The following is an 18,656-nucleotide window of genomic DNA, read 5'->3' on the forward strand; positions in this document are numbered from 1 at the left end:
TGCTTCTAGTCACATATTCACATGTAATATTTATGTTGATATTGTACATTAATTATGCCTCTGGATGATCAAAAATACTAGAAAAGGCTCTTTGTTTCATGATTATGCTACTTATTAGCTATTTATAATTACAGACTGTTCCAGATAATTGTGAGCAGAATTTAGTGTTAACGATTAGTGAAAGAAAGGGTATAAAGACCAAATCAAAATGATTCACAAGAATACTCTTTCTAAGGCAGCAATCCTACACGTATTGACAATGGAGGATGCTCACTGAATTCAAAGATATTTTTCAGAGTAAACAGACATAAAGCTGGGTATAAGCACTTTTATTATTCAGTATGAGTTTGTTATCAGGCTTTTCAAAACAGCAATAATTGCTGTAAATATCAAAAGAAAATAGCAACAAATGTTTCAAAATGATGGTGCAGTTTCAAAGCATTTTTTTTACAATGTCAAAATGTTACAATTACACAAAAAGGTAGAAACAGTATAGGCAGTGTTCAAGATTTCCTCTGAAATGCATGGCAGCCTGTTTCTTCAAATTGTGAAAACTCTTTGGCATTGGTGGTTCAATGACTAAAGCTAGGGGTTGTTTATGGCCTGGGAGAGGCATCTAGCAAGAATCATTTGAAAGTCTATGAGCCACCCTTTCAAGTGGTAAAGGTTTCATTTAGGGGCAGTTTGTAGTAGCAGAGATATAGCAATTTCAAATTGAGTCCATCTTTTTGAAACCCTGTAATTAAAAACAAACTTCTAATAATTGCAGAGAGCATTGTTCTTCCACTTCACTCACTCCATCTCTGGCACACAGAAGAGATTAATAAAATGACATGTAATGACAGTCACTTTATTTTCACCAGAACTGCAAATACTTCACACATTGAGGGGGAAAAAACCCCCTAAACACACAATCTAAATAAATAACAGCAGATTTATGAGAGGGACCACATCTATCCAGACTGTCCCAAATCAGTCACCAGGAAAATCTATACAGAGAATTTCAGTTCCACATCATAAGTACACTGTGGAAGAGACAATACTTAACCCACTGTCTATTTCTGTGTAATGGGAAAAGAGTTCTGGTCCATTAACTCTCCCACTTTCTCCTGCAGGCAGTTAATCATCTCAGCTAACACGAAAACGTGTGTTTCATCCAAGTCTTGTATGATGAACTTCTTCCCCAGGGCATTTGACTCATCCAAGTACAGCAGGAACTGCTTCATGGCTGGGTCACTATGAAGATACAAACACATATAATGTCTTACCATATGACATGTCAGTGAAGTAAGCTGACAAACCCTTAGCACAACTAAACTTCTGCATGCTCAGAAGGAATTATTATTCAATAGTAGTTTGTCACTTCACAGTCATGAACTTTAATCCACTCTTTGGAAGAATGACTGAACAATCATTTATGCAAACAATATAATCTTGCTGTCAATAATGACGTCTTCTGAGATTATTGAGAGAATTGTTAAAAATTGTTAAACGAGAACTGTTAAGGCAACATAGTAGTTGATAGTTATCCCAAGGACTATGAATGGCTAACAGCCAAGACTGAGAAAACTCTTAACATTTTTATGTCAAGGGTTTTTTTTTCTGAAGAAAGAACTTGGCATTATCACTGTAAAAAATACTTCCAGTATTCTGATGAAATCCTTATGAAAGGTTTTCCTATCAAATGTAATCATCCACTTCTTATAGGCATTCTGCATGTTTGAAATATGACTGATTACAAATATGTTGCGCTTACCATTCTATAAGTATTCCTTTCAAAACATTCACCATCTTCCCAAAGGTGTCAGGTTCCTAAAGCAACAAGTAGGAAAACATTCAGTGCGGAATAAAAAAAACACTACACATTTATACATTGAACATTCCATTTAAATCCTATACATGCTTAGAAGTGAACTTATTTTGAATAGCTCTATGGCCAGGAAGTTCTTCCTTACCACAAGGATTCAGGTGGAATCTCTTTTCCTGTAATTGGAACCCATTGCTCTGAGTCTTTGGGCAAGGGAAGGAATCTCAAGGTAAGAGCTCTCCCTTGAAAGGTGTCCCTATTTCCCTCATTTATGAGAGTTGATGTTTTTTAAGTGAATGCTATGCTCTGTCCAACTGTAGTGGATGCTTAAGGCACACTGCACAGTAACATCTCCAGGGCCCACCATCCTGTGTCATCGAAAGGGGCTGTCCTTATAGCTCTCATGGTTTGGGCCAAAAATCTGGGAGTGTGTTTTCAGGAATACAGCCTGCAGAATTGTTCATCAAGGATACCCACGGATTAGATAGCCTCTACAAAACTGAAACACTGCATGTAATTAGGATTTTTTTGTTTCTCATTTGACTGGAGATGGGTGAGATCCAGCAATGCTACCAAAAACACTCTTCTGGATTTACTAAAGCCAACTGAAAGGGCAATCTCTCATCAGCAAAAAAAAACCTCAAACTGCAATACAAGTTGAGATTCCCTTATCCAAAATGCTTCGAACCAGAAATGTTTTGGATTTCAGTCCTGTCCCTGTCCCCATATTTTGAAATACCTATGTATATGTACAAAAAGTTAATAATAAATAAATAATAATAAACTTCATTTGTATCATGTCCTATCTCCCCAATGGGGACTCAGGGAAGTTAACAACATAGTTACAGTGGCAAACATTCAATGCCAGTAAGGTGCAACCAACAAATAATATTACACGGCTTGGGCCCTACCTATCTCCGTGATCGCATCTCCTCCTATGAGCCAGTGCGGACCTTGAGATCTTCCGGCGAGGCTCTTCTCGCACTCCCACCACCGTCTCAAGTGCGGCTGGTGGGGACGAGGGAACGAGCCTTCTCGGCAGTGGCCCCCCGGCTCTGGAATGCATTGCCAAAAGAGATCAGGCAATCCCCTACATTATCCAGTTTCCGTAAGGAACTGAAGACCTGGTGGTGTCGGCAGGTTTTTGAGTAATTATATTGGACTACCGCCGATTTCTGAGCCTGAATATATTGCACAAGATTTCCCTAGCCTAAAATGATACATTTTAATATATTGAGTTTATGGTTCCCGTCCCCTTGATCTGGTCATGTAAGTGTAATTTATTGTTATAATTGTATTATTTTACTTTGTTTAATAATGTGTATTATGTTGTTATGTAATGTTTGTGTTGCTTTTATGACTGTAAACCGCCCTGAGTCCCATCTGGGAGATAGGGCGGTATATAAATAAAGTTTTATTTTTTATTATTATTATTATTATTATTATTACAATAAATTAAATAATAACACATTAAACATCAACATCAGACAATAATAAAACATTACAGCAAATTAGACAGCACAAGATTGTTAACTAATTCAACTCTTAAAACTAGACTTAGATTAAATTAAGATTGTGTTGCTGAAGGCTTTCATGGCTGGAATTACTGGGTTGCTGTGGGTTTTCTGGGCTGTATGGCCATGTTACAGAAGTATTCTCTCCTGCAGTTTCAGTCACATCTATGGCAGGCATCCTCAAAGGTTATGAGTTGTGTTGGAAACTAGGCAAGTGGGGTTTATATATCTGTGGAATGTCCAGGGTGAGAGAAAGAACTCTTATCTGAGGCAAGTGTGAATGTTGCAATTGATCACCTTGATTAGCATTGAATAGCCTAACAGCTTCAAAGTTTGGCTGCTTCCTGCCTGGGGAAACCCTTTGTTGAGAAGTGATTAGCTGGCCCTGATTGTTTCTTGTCTGGAATTCGCCTGTTTTTGAGTGTTGTTCACAGATATATAAACCCCACTTGTCTAGTTTCCAACAAACCTCACAACCTCTGAGGATGCCTGCCATTGATGTGGGTGAAACGTCAGGTAAGAAAGCTTCTGGAACACAGCCATACAGCCCAGAAATCTCACAGCAACCCAAAAGATTAATAAAATTTTAAAAAGATTAAAATAACAGAGTAGCAGCCATTGCCATGTTCCAATCCATTTTGTTTATGCCAAATATTTCATATGTCCTTCTCTCTATATGCTTGTGAGCATTAAAAAGTTTTTAATTGTTTTTTAAAAAGAGAGCAAGGAGGGGACCTTTAAAGAAAGGTCTCCATGTACATTGCAGAATCAATGCAGCTCGACATCACTTTAACTGCCACGGCTCAATGCTATAAAATCATGGGAGTTGCAGTTTTATAATGTCTTTTGCCTTCTCTGCCAAAGAGAGTGGCTGCCCCTTCACAATACAACTCCCATGATTCCACAGCACTGAGCCATGGTGATTAAAGTGGAGACAAACTGCATTAATTCTGCAGTGTAGATACACCCATGTACGTAGAAGCCGCTTCTACGGCAAGGAACAACCAAGCTGGTGGACAAAAGTGGGATGGAATCACAGGGCCGACAGCTCACCAAAGCGAGGAGACACGAAGCACTGCCAACCTGCTCACGCTCCCCCCGACGGGCGGCGTCGCCTTGACAACGGAAAGGCTCAGGCGCGCCTGCTGTCCAGAAACCGGAAGTGGCCGGAACGGATGTCCACCGCTGCGATAGAACAGTCGACACTTGCGCATGCGCCTTGTCGATTCGCCATCGGATTGGACGGGGCCTGATTGGCTGCGCGTGCGTGGCTGGCTGTCCTGTGGGCGTGGCCGCTGGCCGGATTTACGCCTGAGGAGCTTGGTAGCCTGCGACTGGCGGATGAGATGGACAGGTAGGAGGGAGGGACTCGCCCTGAGGAAGGCCCGGGCTTCGGGGCCTTAATGGCTCACTAGCACAGCCCAGAGGGGAGCCAGCCACCTGGGAGTACTGCAATTTTTATCCTTTTATTATTTTAGACCAGGCATGGGCAAACTTGGGTCCTCCAAGTGTTTTGGACTTCAATTCCCATTATTCCTAACAGCCTACTGGCTGGTAGGAATCGTGGGAGTTGAAGTCCAAAACACCTGGAGGGCCCAAGTTTGCCCATGCCTGTTTTAGACTCTACTTTTCTGCCCTGGGGCACTGTGTGAGGCAAGCTAGTCCTCTAGGTGTTTTGGACTTCAACTCCCAGAAACCTCAGCTGCCTCGGCCAATTTTATATATATATATACAATATAATTTACAATAAATATATAAAGTGGACAGGGCGGGGGCTAGTCTAATCTTCTTGGGAAGAGTTCCAGTATTGGCTGGGGCTGGGCTGTGGCGCAGGCTGGTAAAGCAGCCTGCTGCAATAAATCACTCTGACCAGGAGGTCATGAGTTCGAGGCCAGCCCGTGGCGGGGTGAGCACCCGTCAGTTAAAAATAAAAAATAGGCCTGCTCGTTGCTGACCTAGCAACCCAAAATATAGTTGCATCTATCAAGTAGGAGATAAGGTACCACGTATAAAAAGTGAGGAGGCAAATTTAACTAATTTACAACGTTGTAATGAGGAAGTGCGGTCAGAGTGGATTATGAAGCAGCTGCTCCCCCTGTGGCCAGAATCGAAATCCCCTCAGGAGAAGGTTAAATTGCCTCTGCATCTGCCTGTCTTGGTTCTATGTATATGGGCATTGAATGTTTGCCCTGTGTGTGTATAATGTGATCTGCCCTGAGTCCCCTTCGGGGTGAGAAGGGCGGAATATAAATGCTGTAAATAAATAAATAATAAATATTGGATCACACATATACTTCCCAAGTGTCTAGGACTATGTGGTGTATCAGCGAATAATGTGTGCAGATCTGAGTAGAGTGGCCTTTTGCAGCTGACAGATGGTAAATTTGTCAGTGCAGATTGTTTTTAAATGTAGGCCAAGGTCTTTATGCACTACACCCAGTGTGCTGATCACCACTGGGACCAACTTTACTGGCTTGTGCCAATAACAACAACAGCAACAATAACAATTATTATTATTATTAGTGTATACATTTTGAGATAATCTTTCTATAGTGAGGATGGGTGAATCTACCTTCCTTGTATATATATATCGGATGAAAACATGTTGAACCCAAAGGTAGGGTGAGGAGCATTCAGTAGAAGTCTTTCTCATTTCACCTGGATAAAATCTTCAGTCTGTCCAATGCAAGATTTTGAAATTAGCCACCACACTGCTGTGCGTGGGATGTGTGTCCTTGGGAGTGTTTGCTACAGAGCAGTTAATCTGGTTTATGTGCTGGTAAGTGAAGGTTTACAAAACTGAAATGTTGCATTCAAAGAGATGTGTTGTTTTGCTTTGAAGACAGTGGCACCTTTCATATGAAGCTTAATCACCAACCTTTTTGGATGTCATGTCTCAGATGTAACCTGTATGAAAAATATTTATTTATTTATTTATTTATTGGACTTGTATACCACTACTCCCAGTTTGGCTTGGAGCGGTTTACAGAAATAGATTAAAACAATACACTTAGCTTTAAAATAACAATAAAAACAATAAAAAACAACAATAAAAACAGACATAGCCCCGAGTTTTTCACCCATTGAAAGCTTGTCGGAAGAGCAAGGTTTTGCAGGCTTTCCGAAAGGCAAGTAGATAGTTCGAGTTTCAACTGGCAAGGCATTCCATAAATGAGGGGCTACAATCGAGAAGGAAACAGCTGCTTCCAACTATCTGTTGTGCTTATGAGACAAGGGGCCCTTCCAAACAGCGACACAACCCAAAATATCAAAGCAGACAATGCACAATATCTGCTTTGAACTGGATTATCTGAGTCCACACTGCCAGTCCACAGTTCAATGTGGATTTTATACAGCTGTATGGAAGGGGCCACGGTTACTGAAGCAGATGGGCTTTTTCCAGCCTTATCTCTGTGTACAGACAGGTTGTTTGCCTTTGCTTGACGAGCTATACCTAGCTAGATTTACTTAGGGTACTCATTCAGGTTATCCAAGCTACCCAAGGTTTAAGCAATTGCACTGTCTTTACCCTTAAGAAAGTTTAAGCTTTGTACTTTCTGAAAAAAATGTATTACAAGGAAATAAACTTGCAGCTTTATGTCTTTAGACATCCATTTTATATCAAACAATCAGCTGTTACAAGTATATTCTTTATGGCCTTTACAAAGAAGTAGCAGTGTTAGTCTCTTGTATCATAAAAAGAAAGGAAGAGAGAGGGAAAAGATTGTAACATCACCTTTAAATCTAACTTTTTTGTAAAATAATTCTCATGGGTTTTCATGAATGTAAATCCACTTCTTTGTACTGCATTCAAAGAATGGGGTTTTATATCCACGAAGGCTCGTGCAAAAATAGAAACCAGTTAGTCTTAAAAGTGATGCTACATTTTTCCGTCCCCTCTGCTTCCTCTTTTTTACGCTCCTCGTTATTATGCTTCTTATTATAGAGGTCTATCATATCACATAGACATATAATCATCATCATCATCTTTATTTATACCCACCCCCTCTCCCCGAAGGGACTCGAGGCAGCTTACAGCATTGGGATGCCTTTCCATATACATGGAAAACTATGTTTAAAGTTCCTTAAGATGTTTCACATCCTTGGGAATACTTATTGTTATAAATAAAACATTTCATACATTTCGTTTAAACATTTCTAAAATGTGATACTTGTAAAATGCTATTCTTTAAGACACACTAGGGCAAACACAGGAGACGAATGGGACTAGGGCATAGGAGAAAGACATTTGGATGTGGACCTACTTGTTAAATTACCATTTCAAACTTTTGCAGAATGCCACTGGTTTCTTGTTGTGGGAATTGCTGTAGAAAGATAGGAACTCTGGGTTCAGCCTGGAAACCTGACCAATCATGGAAAAATATCAGTAAGTGCAAATCAATTATTATTATTACCCTGAAGCAGGGGCCAGAAAATGCCCCTATCTCCACACAAACCAAGCCCAATTGCTGTTTTTCTTCTACAGCCACTTTCAGAAATGGTGACAGGAAGAGAGGACATTGGCAAAAGAAGTAAAGGTATTTTTTCTTTTCACCATTTTGAAAGTTATTGCAGAAGAAAACAGAGGTATATGGGATATTTGTGGACAATCATTGTATTTATTATTGATTTATTTATGACACTTCTATCCTGCCTCTCTCATTTTGCATATTTTCAAGTGTGGGGGAGGTTTCTACATTATTATAGGAGGCTTTTGAAGACTAGTGAGAAGCTTCAGCACTCAGAAAAGTTGGACCCAGGGGCTGCATCCTGGTCTCAGAGTAAAATATCATTAACTATTTTATGTGAAACTGTCTTAGAGGGAGATGTTCCATGTCCTGGTAACTTTACTTTTCTGATGGGAAACATCAAGGAATTCAAGGAATATTTTGTAGTCATAATTGTGTATTTATGGTATTTTCATTGCACATGCTTTAACAATGGAGGACATGTGTCATTTTGACCATTGAAGTTTTGGCTTTCATTGTTTTCTGCTGCTAAATAGTAAATTCACAATCTTTGTATATGCCTACTGTAACTATCTGGGGAATCTTAATGTATTTTTTCTGAATAAAGCAATATTTTAAAAAAAGTAGCCACAGTTATTCGGTAGTTCTGATAACTTATGCTAGAAATGAACAAACTTCCCTTTTTGTTACACACTGTGGAACTGTAGCAGTATGAGGAAAAATGGAAGAATGCTAAAAATTGCTTAATATAAAGTTTCGTTCAAAATAATCTGAAAGTGGTAGAGCCCTTTCCATATCAGAATAAATTGTTAACAGTTACTATTAATTTAAAACTTTTCAAAATGAAGGTGGAAGAGGCATACATGTGAAAAAACAACAAAATAAATTATTGTAATAGAAATAAATAGCTAATCCTATAAACATTTACTCAAATTAAGTCCCTTCCATTTGATTTGGTGAACTTCATTGTTGAGCTCTAATACCTTTATAATGAGGTTTTTTTTAAAAAAAAACACAACAACAACAACATTGGATTGCATACTTACAGAAACTGCACTCCTATGCTCTCCAATCTTTAATCCTAGGAGTAAACACCATTGAATTTGGGAATATTTACTTTGCCATGAACACTCTAGGACAGTGGTTTTCAACCTGGGGTCCCCACATGTTTTTGGCCTACAACTCCCAGAAATCCCAGCTAGTTTAACCAGCTGTTAGGATTTCTGGGAGTTGAAGGCCAAAAACATCTTGGGACCGCAGGTTGAGAACCATTGCCCTAGAATTTTATTGAAAATTAGCTATACTTGTGTTATAACCTTCAGATATTAATTTTAGTGGGATCTAGGAATAACTAATTAGCCTCTACCACTGCTTTGTCATTTCTGATGTCATGGGGAACTCATACTAAAATCTGCCTTTTTTGCATGTATATACTGATGCTGAACATTTTATTTTTTAAGGTAAAATTGTAAAGGTAACTGGATCACTTATTCTTGGGTAAGTGTTAATTAGAAAGTATCTATTTTCATTCATACAGTTCAAATTGAAGTGATATTATCTTTGTCCCTCTGCCACTGAATTTTAAAATGTTACATATATTCATTTTTCAGCTTTTACTATGTAGTACAGTCAGTTGTAACCAATAATGAAGGCCGTTTCCAAAATAAAAGAAAAACAATCATCATTTTACACTTGATCTGCTTGAACAGTTTTCACATTTGTTCAGTCAGATACCCTTTGAGCCCGACTAGATATTGCTTTTTGTTTTCTCCAAAGAAATGTAGTGCTGGGTCTCATCTAACGCTTAATTCTACCAGATGTCTCTACTTATCTCTACTTCAGCTTGATTTCCTGAGCCCAGGGAAGTCCATCTTGGTTTCTTCAGTTATACAGCCATATCAACACCTTGCATGATGCCTCCAGCAGTGTATGGGAATTAACAGTGACCTGCCTATAATAGATAGAGATTCCTTCTTTCACCCTGCTCCCCATATAGATACTTTGATCAACACCTCCCTCCCAAGTTGTGAGAGAAAATATTCACATGCTACTGCAGAAAGATGACTTAAAAAGAGTAGCATTTCACAAAAAGAAAAAAATGGGTCACTTTGATTCTCAGTGTGATTTGAGTGAATCATTGCATCAAACCAAAGAACTTTCAGATTGTAAATTTGTAATTTATTCTTCCTCTGATTTATTATAGTAGGTTTTCATGATACTTACTTCCACATTGAATCTCAGGTCATTAAGATTTGCAGTGGAATCCCAGTTTTTTCTGTACAAAATACTCTTTTGGTCTATTTATGGTCCCATGTGTTTTCAAAAGTTCTGTGTTAGAACTGAGAGTTTGAAAATCTTCCCATATTTGGACAATTGCTGTTTATGACATCATCTAAGCAATGTTTATATGGGATTTAGAAAGAACTGTGGCACTTGAAGTCAATCAAAAGAGATTAGTCAATAAATTAATTAAAATCAAAGATCCCATTCACAGAGGAATTTGCCCGCTGCATTTTTGCATAATTCCATATTCTATCTCTGAGTCAAGATCTAATGATAATTTCATCTCTTGGTTTGGATGGGACCCTTACAATGCAGTTGCCTGGTTCAGTTGTGATGGGAAAACTCTGGTTTAAAAACCATTATAGCTTTATTGAATCTGACCATTAAAGATAAGAAGAGCAGTGGAAGACAATGAAGGAGGGTGTGCACATGCACATTGTTTGTTCTGGTTTGATAAACTATGGTATATTGGACAAGGACTGCTATATCTGAACCAAGTTATTACATTGAACATTCAAAGAACTGTACAGTACACAGAAATGACTTTAGTTTTCACTTAAGAGATCATCTGTTTTAAATTTGTACATTATACTTGTTATAATATATTTTGTTCTTTCCGCCTGTCTTTTTAAGCGGTTGTATGTTTGCTGCGTATGAAGTTCTGGCTTTAAAGAAATCGCTGTCTTTTGATACTCAAGTTGCACAGCAAGAAAAACTGAAGTCCTACATCTATTTACCATCAGTTTCTTTAGATACCAATGGATATCAAGGTAAGGGACTATTGTGCTACTGCTTCAGCCAGAAAGATTTGAGAGAGCAGCTTAAGAATAACAGTGATAAGAGAGGACTAACTTTATTGGCATTACCAAAGAGTTTTGTCACACTGAGATTATTGGAGAAATGTACTATATATACTCATGCATAAGTCTAGAATTTTTAATCAAAACTTTTCCCATAAACCCTGAATTGACTGATCCATGGATCAATGTAAGTAACACTTATCAATAAAGGAACCACACCTTTCTCTTGAGTAGAGTGGTGAAAGACGAGAGCTTAGTCTATCTCAGAAGAACTTAAAAGGAGCACCAACCCCTCTACTCTTTCCACTGTGGTGCCACTTTTAGTTTTTTCAAATGCCTGGGCAGGAAAAGAGTGGCAGAAGTGGCTTTTGGCGCTTTCCCTTAAGTAAATGGCAATAGAATAGAGCAGTGCTTCTTTTAGGTTCTCCATGATGATAATGCTGTACCTTGACTTTAAAAAAAGGAAACATCTGTTTTCTGACTGAATAGTAAAAAGCCTTTTTTGAATACTTGGGGAGGAAAATGGCGGCAGCAGCCATTTATGTGAATTTTGAAATGGTGCAATGATAACTGGAATGGCCTGGACTATGATATTGGATTATGTGATTTAATCATTTTAATGTCGAGATGTTTTTCATGGTTTTAGCAATTGTTTTAATGTATATGTTTTATTTGCTGGGATATAATAATAATAATAATAAAACTTTATTTATACCCCGCCACCATCTCCCCAATGGGGACTCGGGGCGGCTTACATGGGGCCATGCCCAAGACAATACAATAAACCATAACATAATACAATTAAATAATACATTACATAAAATAAACAGTACAACATAAGATCAAAACAGCAATATAACACGAGCGGGCCGCATGAATACTACATTTAAAAACTAGATTAAAAATTAAAACTCTGGGTGAGAAAGGGATCAGAATAAAACCTCGAGGGACGGGACATCAGATAGTGAACCAGTCTAGAGGATAAATATCGGGGGGGAGTAGCATAGAACATTTACTCTCCGAAAGCACACCGGAAGAGCCATGTTTTTAAATCTTTCCTGAAGGCTAAAAGGGTGGGGGCTTGCCTGATTTCAATGGGCAGCGAGTTCCACAAGCGAGGGGCCACCGCAGAAAAGGCCCTCTCCCTTGTTCCTACAAGGCGAGCCTGAGATATAGGTAGTGGCGACAGGAGGGCCTCCCCTGATGATCGGAGAGGTCGGGCAGGTTTATGGTAGGAGATACGGTCACGAAGGTAGGCGGGTCCCAAACCGTTTAGGGCTTTATAAATGATGGTCTGCACCTTGAATTGGGACCGGAAGATGAACGGCAGCCAGTGGAGCTCCTTAAACAGGGGAGTAGATCTCTCCCTGTAACTCGCCCCCGTTATTAGTCTGGCGGCCGAACGTTGGACCAGCTGTAACTTCCGGGCCGTCTTCAAGGGAAGCCCCACGTAGAGCGCATTACAGTAGTCCAGTCTAGAGGTAACTAAGGCATGCACCACCGTGGTCAAGTCAGACTTCATGAGGTATGGTCGCAGTTGGCGCACAAGTTTGAGTTGTGCAAAAGCCCTCCCGGCCACCGCCGACACCTGCGCTTCAAGCGTCCGCGCTGAATCCAGGAGGACCCCCAAACTGCGGACCTGTGATTTCAGGGGGAGTGCAACCCCGTCCAGCACAGGTTGCCACCCAATACCCCGATCCGACGAGTGACTGACCAGGAGGGCCTCTGTCTTGTCAGGATTGATCCTCAGCTTGTTTCTCCTCATCCAGTCCGCCACAGCGGCCAGGCACTGGTTCAGCACCCGAGGGGCTTCCTTGGAGTCAGGTGGGAACGAGTAGTGGATTTGTGTGTCATCTGCGTAGAGATGGCAACACCCTCCAAAAGTCCGGATGACCTCTCCCAGCGGTTTCATGTAGATGTTAAAAAGCATGGGGGATAAAATAGACCCTTGCGGGACCCCACAGGTCAAAGGCCAGGGGTCCGAGCAGGTGTCCCCCAGCTTCACCATCTGGGAACGGCCCTCCAGGAAGGACTGGAGCCACTGCAAAACAGTGCCACCGAGTCCCATCCCGGAGAGCCTCCCCATGGTCGATGGTATCGAAAGCCGCAGAGATGTCCAGGAGAACCAGCAGGGTCACACTCCCCCTGTCCAGTTCCCTGCGGAGGTCATCCACCAAGGCGACCAAAGCCGTCTCAGTGCTGTGCCCAGGCCTGAAGCCAGACTGCGAGCGGTCCAGAAAATCAGTGTCATCGAGGAACTCCTGGAGCTGCGTGGCCACCACCCGCTCCAGAACCTTGCCCAAAAACGGGAGGTTGGAAATTGGTCTGTAGTTGTTACATACAGATGGGTCTAGCGAGGTCTTTTTTAGTAACGGTTTTACCACCGCTTGCTTAAAACAAATATGTGTTGTATCACATTGAATTATGCCTTTATGTGCGCTGCTCTGAATCCCCTTTAGGGTGAGAAGGATGGGATATAAATATGCCAAATAATAAATAAATAAATAAATAAATAAATTGACAGCTGGCTCTCTGAAGCAGCTCTTGATGCTTCCTCCCCTCACTCCATGGTATGATCATATCCATGGATCATACAAAAATCCATAATTTTGGCTCAAAAACCTGTAGTCAACTTATACATGAGGTCAGTTTGTACAGGAGTCTAAATGGTGTTCCATTAGCAATTCTCAACATTTGATCCTCCACGACTGTTTTTTTATAATGCTATGAAAGTAATGGGAATGTTAGTGGACAGGGTACAGATCTGGGAAAAGAAGGTGAGATGACAGATTTCTATTGTATTTTAAATGTTTAAATATAACTAATTAAAATGTAAAAAACACACAAATTTGATCTTCCAGATGTTTTGGATTTCATCTCCCAGATGTCCCAGGCAGTATAGGCCAGGAATTTTAAGAGCTGAAGTTCAAAATATCTGGCCAAAGGTCAAGAACTGCTGTACTACAGCCAGGGTTATTCCTGTGTCATTTAAAATGTTAACTGAAGAAATCTTTTTGTTCTCTTACTGGAATTCAAAAAAACAGAGCCTAGAGCAGCCATGGGCAAACATCAGCCCTCCAGGTGTTTTTGGACTTCAACTCTCATAATTCCTCACAGTCAGTAGGCTTTTAGAAATTGTGTTGAAGTCCAAAACACCTGAAGGCTGAAGTTTGCCCATACTTAGTCTAGAGGCAAAAACTCTGATGAGTGCTCTATTGATATTATATCCTCCTTCCTCTCTATTCCAATAAACTGAGACAAATAGACAAGTCTTGGCTGAAACTGGCAGTATTTGGCTCATAGAGCTGATACTGGTGCCAATAATACCCTTTCCCTAGGGTTGTCACAGTCATGCCCAGAGGCTTTATAAGGGAAACAAAAGCTTTAGCATTTTTTAAGGTAAAGCCAATATTCTATTCATAATAAGTATGTTCAATGAGATAGGACCTTAATGTATTTTGGACTGTCTCTAATGTATATTGTTTTTGTAGGCATTACCTACCAGGTGAGAAAAGAACTTCACAGAGCAGCAAGGAAAATTCTAGAAACAACTGCTAGAATTTTTCGAAGACCATTTGATGGTACGTTTTACAGAAACAAGTGAATTTTCAAATCTACAATACAGCTGACTACTGTTTTTATTTCTATAATGCCCTGAGTACTTTATAATTAGGATATTATTGTGAAGACTTAAATCCCACCTTCTGTGTCTCTTTTGTTTTGAACTAATCTGAGCACACCAAAACCATACCTTTCTTTCCTGTTCCTTGATCACTGGGCTTCACCTTGCATCGTGGATTCTTTGTAGAACTTCTGCAGTGCAACAGAATCACCTTGTATAGCACTCTTTCCCCACCTTTCTATTTGTACTATCTAGCTTGCCAATTTGCTATGTGGCCTCCCTTTTTTATTGCAGAAGCTTTAGCTCCATAACAGAACTAGCTGGCCAAATTTATATATTTTTGAGGATAATAAGTTGATTTACTGAAATGTGTATCTAGAAGAAAGTTTCAGACACCATGCCCGTATAATGTCTGGCTACCCTCAGCGAGGAATGTGGCAACCATAGCAGTTTATGCAATGCTTTCTTCATAGCTGGTCATCTGTAAAGCAGCTGGATGGAGTGAGCTGTTAATTTTTGTGAAGCATTGTAAAATAATAATGAGAAAGACATTTATTTGTGTGAGATTGATACTGGAGCTATACTTATGATACATAGTTTCTTCTTTATATAGTGTGAAAGGCTGGATCTTTTAAGGACACAGAAGGGAGCAATGCTAACAGTTGTAACTGAAAACAAATATTCACTTACTTGGTTGGGATGGCATGTGATGATAAATTCAATGGTAGTAGATTATTCCTAAATGAACATCACAGTAAGTAAATTTCTCAACTTCTTTGGTGAAGAGACTGCCCATACTGATAAAATCACAGATTTTCAAAGTGTTACTAAACAAGGAATATTGCCATTATGGTTCTGCTGTCTATAGAACACTTTATTCTGTTTTGTTGCATTTTGTGTGCATGCCTATGTACTTGTTCATTCCAGAAATAATGCCATTCCTTATGCAGTATGTTTTGAAATTTTCTGGAAGAGATTATGTTTGATTCCTGTTGGTAATGTAGAGGAAGTATAATAATCTCAAATTGTTTTTGTTTATTTTGTGGTGGTGAAGAACGCTTCAGCACATTTGATGCAGAAGAGCATGAGTGTGCCTTGTGGTTGCTTGTGAAAAGAAGTCAGTCAGGAGATAAAAAGGTCCGATTAAAAGCTGTAGAGGAACTGGCCTCCAATCAGTATTGGCGTGGTAACGTATTCTCTTAAAATAGGTTTAGTATTTTATCTCACAACTGTTAACTCCTAAACAATGTCATGGAAAGAACTCTCTGAACAAGAATAAATTGAAGCACTGCAGTAGCATTTACATTTTAGTGGAGCATATACAAGAGAATTTCCAGTCGATTCAAGAGTTATATCCCTTGGAACAAATAGATGTATAAATATTCGTGTTTTATGGAGTTATTGTTTGGCTAGAACTCAGTAATATCAGATGCAACTTATAGTTATCATTGCCGCCACAATGTTAAATTCAGGCACAACTCAATTGTGTGTTGCAATTAGAGTTGACCCAAAACTGATATTTCAGATTTTCTTTGAACTTGAACCTGAATGAAAAATAGTGTGGGGATTGTTTACATTTTGACAAAAAGATTGGTTATTGCTGCATGTGAAATTATAACACATTTTCAGCTTTATTCTGTTTTTACAAAAATTAAATATAAAAAACAAATCTTCACCTCAAGGACAATTTCAGTAGTGTATATAAAAATTATATTTCTGTACAATAAAAATGCAACCTAAAATCTTAAATTCAATATAATAAAATCAAAATGCATTAAAACTATTTTAACCAGTTCCTGTATCTACATATACATGAATTTAGATTAAAATGTCTTGGCAGATTAAAAGAAATAACATTGTGCCGGGGAGGAAAATAACTTTGGTGCCATGCATGTTTCAGTGTCAAGGTATTTCAGACTGACTGTCATCTCATGGAAGATGCTGTTTCCTTGATAAGTGTACTCCTTCTGGTGTCTTTTATTATTGTAACACTGTAGAAGATTGAGTTGGACCCCATCTACATTGTAGTTTGAAATTGCATTACAAACTAATAAATGTGATTTTGATTTATACTGGTCAGTTTTTATTAAATATGTTCTAGAAAGTGAAAAAGGAAAACAATACAACCTTGTTGGTCAGGAATTTTGGATATGACATTTGTTTAATGGTTGACTTATAAATTTTATGGTAAAGGAAATGATACTTGTTCAGGCCTTGGTGGTGGGGTTATGTGTTTATAAAATGTTCATTGTTTTGTGTTCTGTTTCACTGTAAGTTGTTTGTGTAAATGAAAATTAATTAAAACATTAAAAAAGAAGGCAGATGTCATCAAAACAAAACAAATGAAATTGTATTACATGGCCCATTAAACTGCATTATCTGAGTCTACATTGACCAGATAATGCAGTTTCAGCCTATATTATCTGGCAGTATAGATGGGACCTTGGGAGAAGATGTGAACATTAGAAGGAACCTTTTAAGAGTAAGAGTGGTTTTACAATGGAACCAATTACTTAAAGAGTATGTTTTTGTGGACAAATATGAAAAGAAGCTGAACAGTTACCTGCTGGGGGTGCTCTTGCTGGAGTTCCTGCATTGGGCAGAGGGGTGGATTTAGTGGTATATGGACACTTTCCAACTCTATATGATTCTATTATTTACCTTTAAATATATGTCTCCCAAGCCCTGTAAGGCTTTTAAAATAAATACCAACACCTTGAATTGTGTTTGGTAGTAAACTGGCTACTAATATAACTCCCCAAGAACTGATGCAAATCAGTGACAGCTCTAGTAGTTAATGTTATATGGCTTGGAATTTCTGGACAAATCTTCAATGTGTTCACATTTATATTTAATGTATGGAGAATTAAACTGCCCTCAGTCTAAGTGCCTGGTTTCTGAGTTTTTAAAAATATTAATTTGCTGTTCCAATTTTAATATACTAAAATCTAGTACTATTTATTGCTGAGTTTATATTGTTTCTGACTTCCATTTCACCCCTACTGTCCGTAATCTGTAAAACCTGTGACTTACCTCTGTCTCTTTTCTTATCTCTGCTTACAATTGCCTCTAAACCAGTGGTTCCCAACCTTTGGTCCTCCAGTTGTTTTGGAGTTCAACTCCCAGAAATCCCATCCAGCTTACCAGCTGTTAGGAATTGTGGGCGTTGAGGTCCAAAGCACCTTGAGAACCAAGGGTTGGGAACCACTGCTTTAAATAGAGGGATGGTATATTTTCCCTTTTCCTCCATCCATTGTCAATGATCTTATACCCCCTTTACAGTTATTAATTACAACAATTGTTTGTTTGGACTTTAGAAGAATTTTTAAACAAGGGAAAAGATTTAAAGTTAGCTGTATCTTTGTTTATTTTAACACAGATTATCAGTATAGAACAGCTGCCCAAGCCATTGATGATAGAACAGCTGTTGGATTAGCACGAACTAAAGATGTTGACCTGCGATTTTTCCTGTCACCTGTTCTTTTACGAAGACCAAAAGGCGTATGTATAGTAGTAACCAAATAGTAAGCAGATGATAGCCCTTGTTCAGCAGTGTCTTTTTACTGAAATATTTCAGAACTAATGCTAAAGAGTTAACCAGAGGCTGAATATACATGTTCATATATGTCAACAATGTATTTTTAAATTCAAGGATTTAATTTGACACAATTGTTGATAGCCTTCATTAAGAGCTGGTCCTGAAGAGCCAGAATGCATTAGATGTTCTTGAAAGTTATCTAACCACATTCTTTCTAATCTTCCTTCTTTCGGACCACCTATTGAATTGAAATATATAAATAAAAAGTTAGAAGCCTAAACCACTTAAATTTTTTAACAGTCCTAATTGTGGATTTGCATTATTTGCCAACTACAGAAATGTCTGCTATGTATTCAATTATATTGATACTAAGTGCAATTACTGCGATTTTTCAGGATTTTACTTGAATGTAACTTGAATGTAATTATGTACTGTCTTCTTCTAAGGTTTGAATCTTAATTTTATTGATATTTGTGTTTCCTTCTAGCCTCTGAGGAAAGCCATTTAATTCAGTATACAGGCCAAAACATGTTGGGCTTTCTTCAGAATAGAACAACCATTAAGGTTTTTTTTATAGTACAAAATATACACCATCAATAAGCATGTGGATATTGTCTCTTCCT

General features: G+C 38.8%; 2 protein-coding genes across 7 annotated transcripts in view; one reads left to right on the forward strand and one right to left on the reverse strand.

Annotated features, from left to right (window-relative positions):
* Positions 1–313: 313 nt before the first annotated feature.
* On the reverse strand, positions 314–4,555 carry gtf2h5 (general transcription factor IIH subunit 5). Of its 2 annotated transcripts, none has more exons than XM_008123483.3 (3): positions 4,405–4,555; positions 1,757–1,812; positions 314–1,236 (listed from the first exon to the last, which is right to left on the reverse strand). In XM_008123483.3, exons 2-3 carry the CDS (start codon positions 1,789–1,791, stop codon positions 1,056–1,058), a joined length of 216 nt encoding a protein of 71 aa, XP_008121690.2. In that variant the 5' UTR covers positions 1,792–1,812; positions 4,405–4,555; the 3' UTR covers positions 314–1,055. The 2 variants fall into 2 exon arrangements, with proteins under 2 accessions (XP_008121690.2, XP_003215819.3); XM_003215771.4 differs by having other exon boundaries at positions 4,375–4,543.
* The window catches only part of serac1 (serine active site containing 1), a 38,116-nt gene continuing 24,012 nt past the window's right edge, over positions 4,553–18,656 (forward strand). Inside the window, exons 1-8 of one of the 5 annotated variants that reach the window (XM_062976831.1) lie at positions 4,616–4,675; positions 7,617–7,708; positions 7,808–7,859; positions 9,251–9,287; positions 10,707–10,843; positions 14,365–14,454; positions 15,550–15,681; positions 17,875–17,996. In XM_062976831.1, coding sequence (XP_062832901.1) covers positions 7,820–7,859; positions 9,251–9,287; positions 10,707–10,843; positions 14,365–14,454; positions 15,550–15,681; positions 17,875–17,996 — 558 coding nt within the window. In that variant the 5' untranslated portion in view covers positions 4,616–4,675; positions 7,617–7,708; positions 7,808–7,819. Of the gene's footprint in view, positions 4,676–4,933; positions 6,101–7,616; positions 7,709–7,807; positions 7,860–9,250; positions 9,288–10,706; positions 10,844–14,364; positions 14,455–15,108; positions 15,250–15,549; positions 15,682–17,874; positions 17,997–18,656 lie in introns of those variants that run through there. The other 4 variants (XM_062976839.1, XM_008123449.3, XM_008123456.3 and 1 more) reach the window with 4 other exon arrangements.

Source organism: Anolis carolinensis, chromosome 1 (genome assembly GCF_035594765.1).
Source record: "Anolis carolinensis isolate JA03-04 chromosome 1, rAnoCar3.1.pri, whole genome shotgun sequence".
Classification (NCBI taxonomy): Eukaryota; Metazoa; Chordata; class Lepidosauria; order Squamata; family Dactyloidae; genus Anolis; species Anolis carolinensis.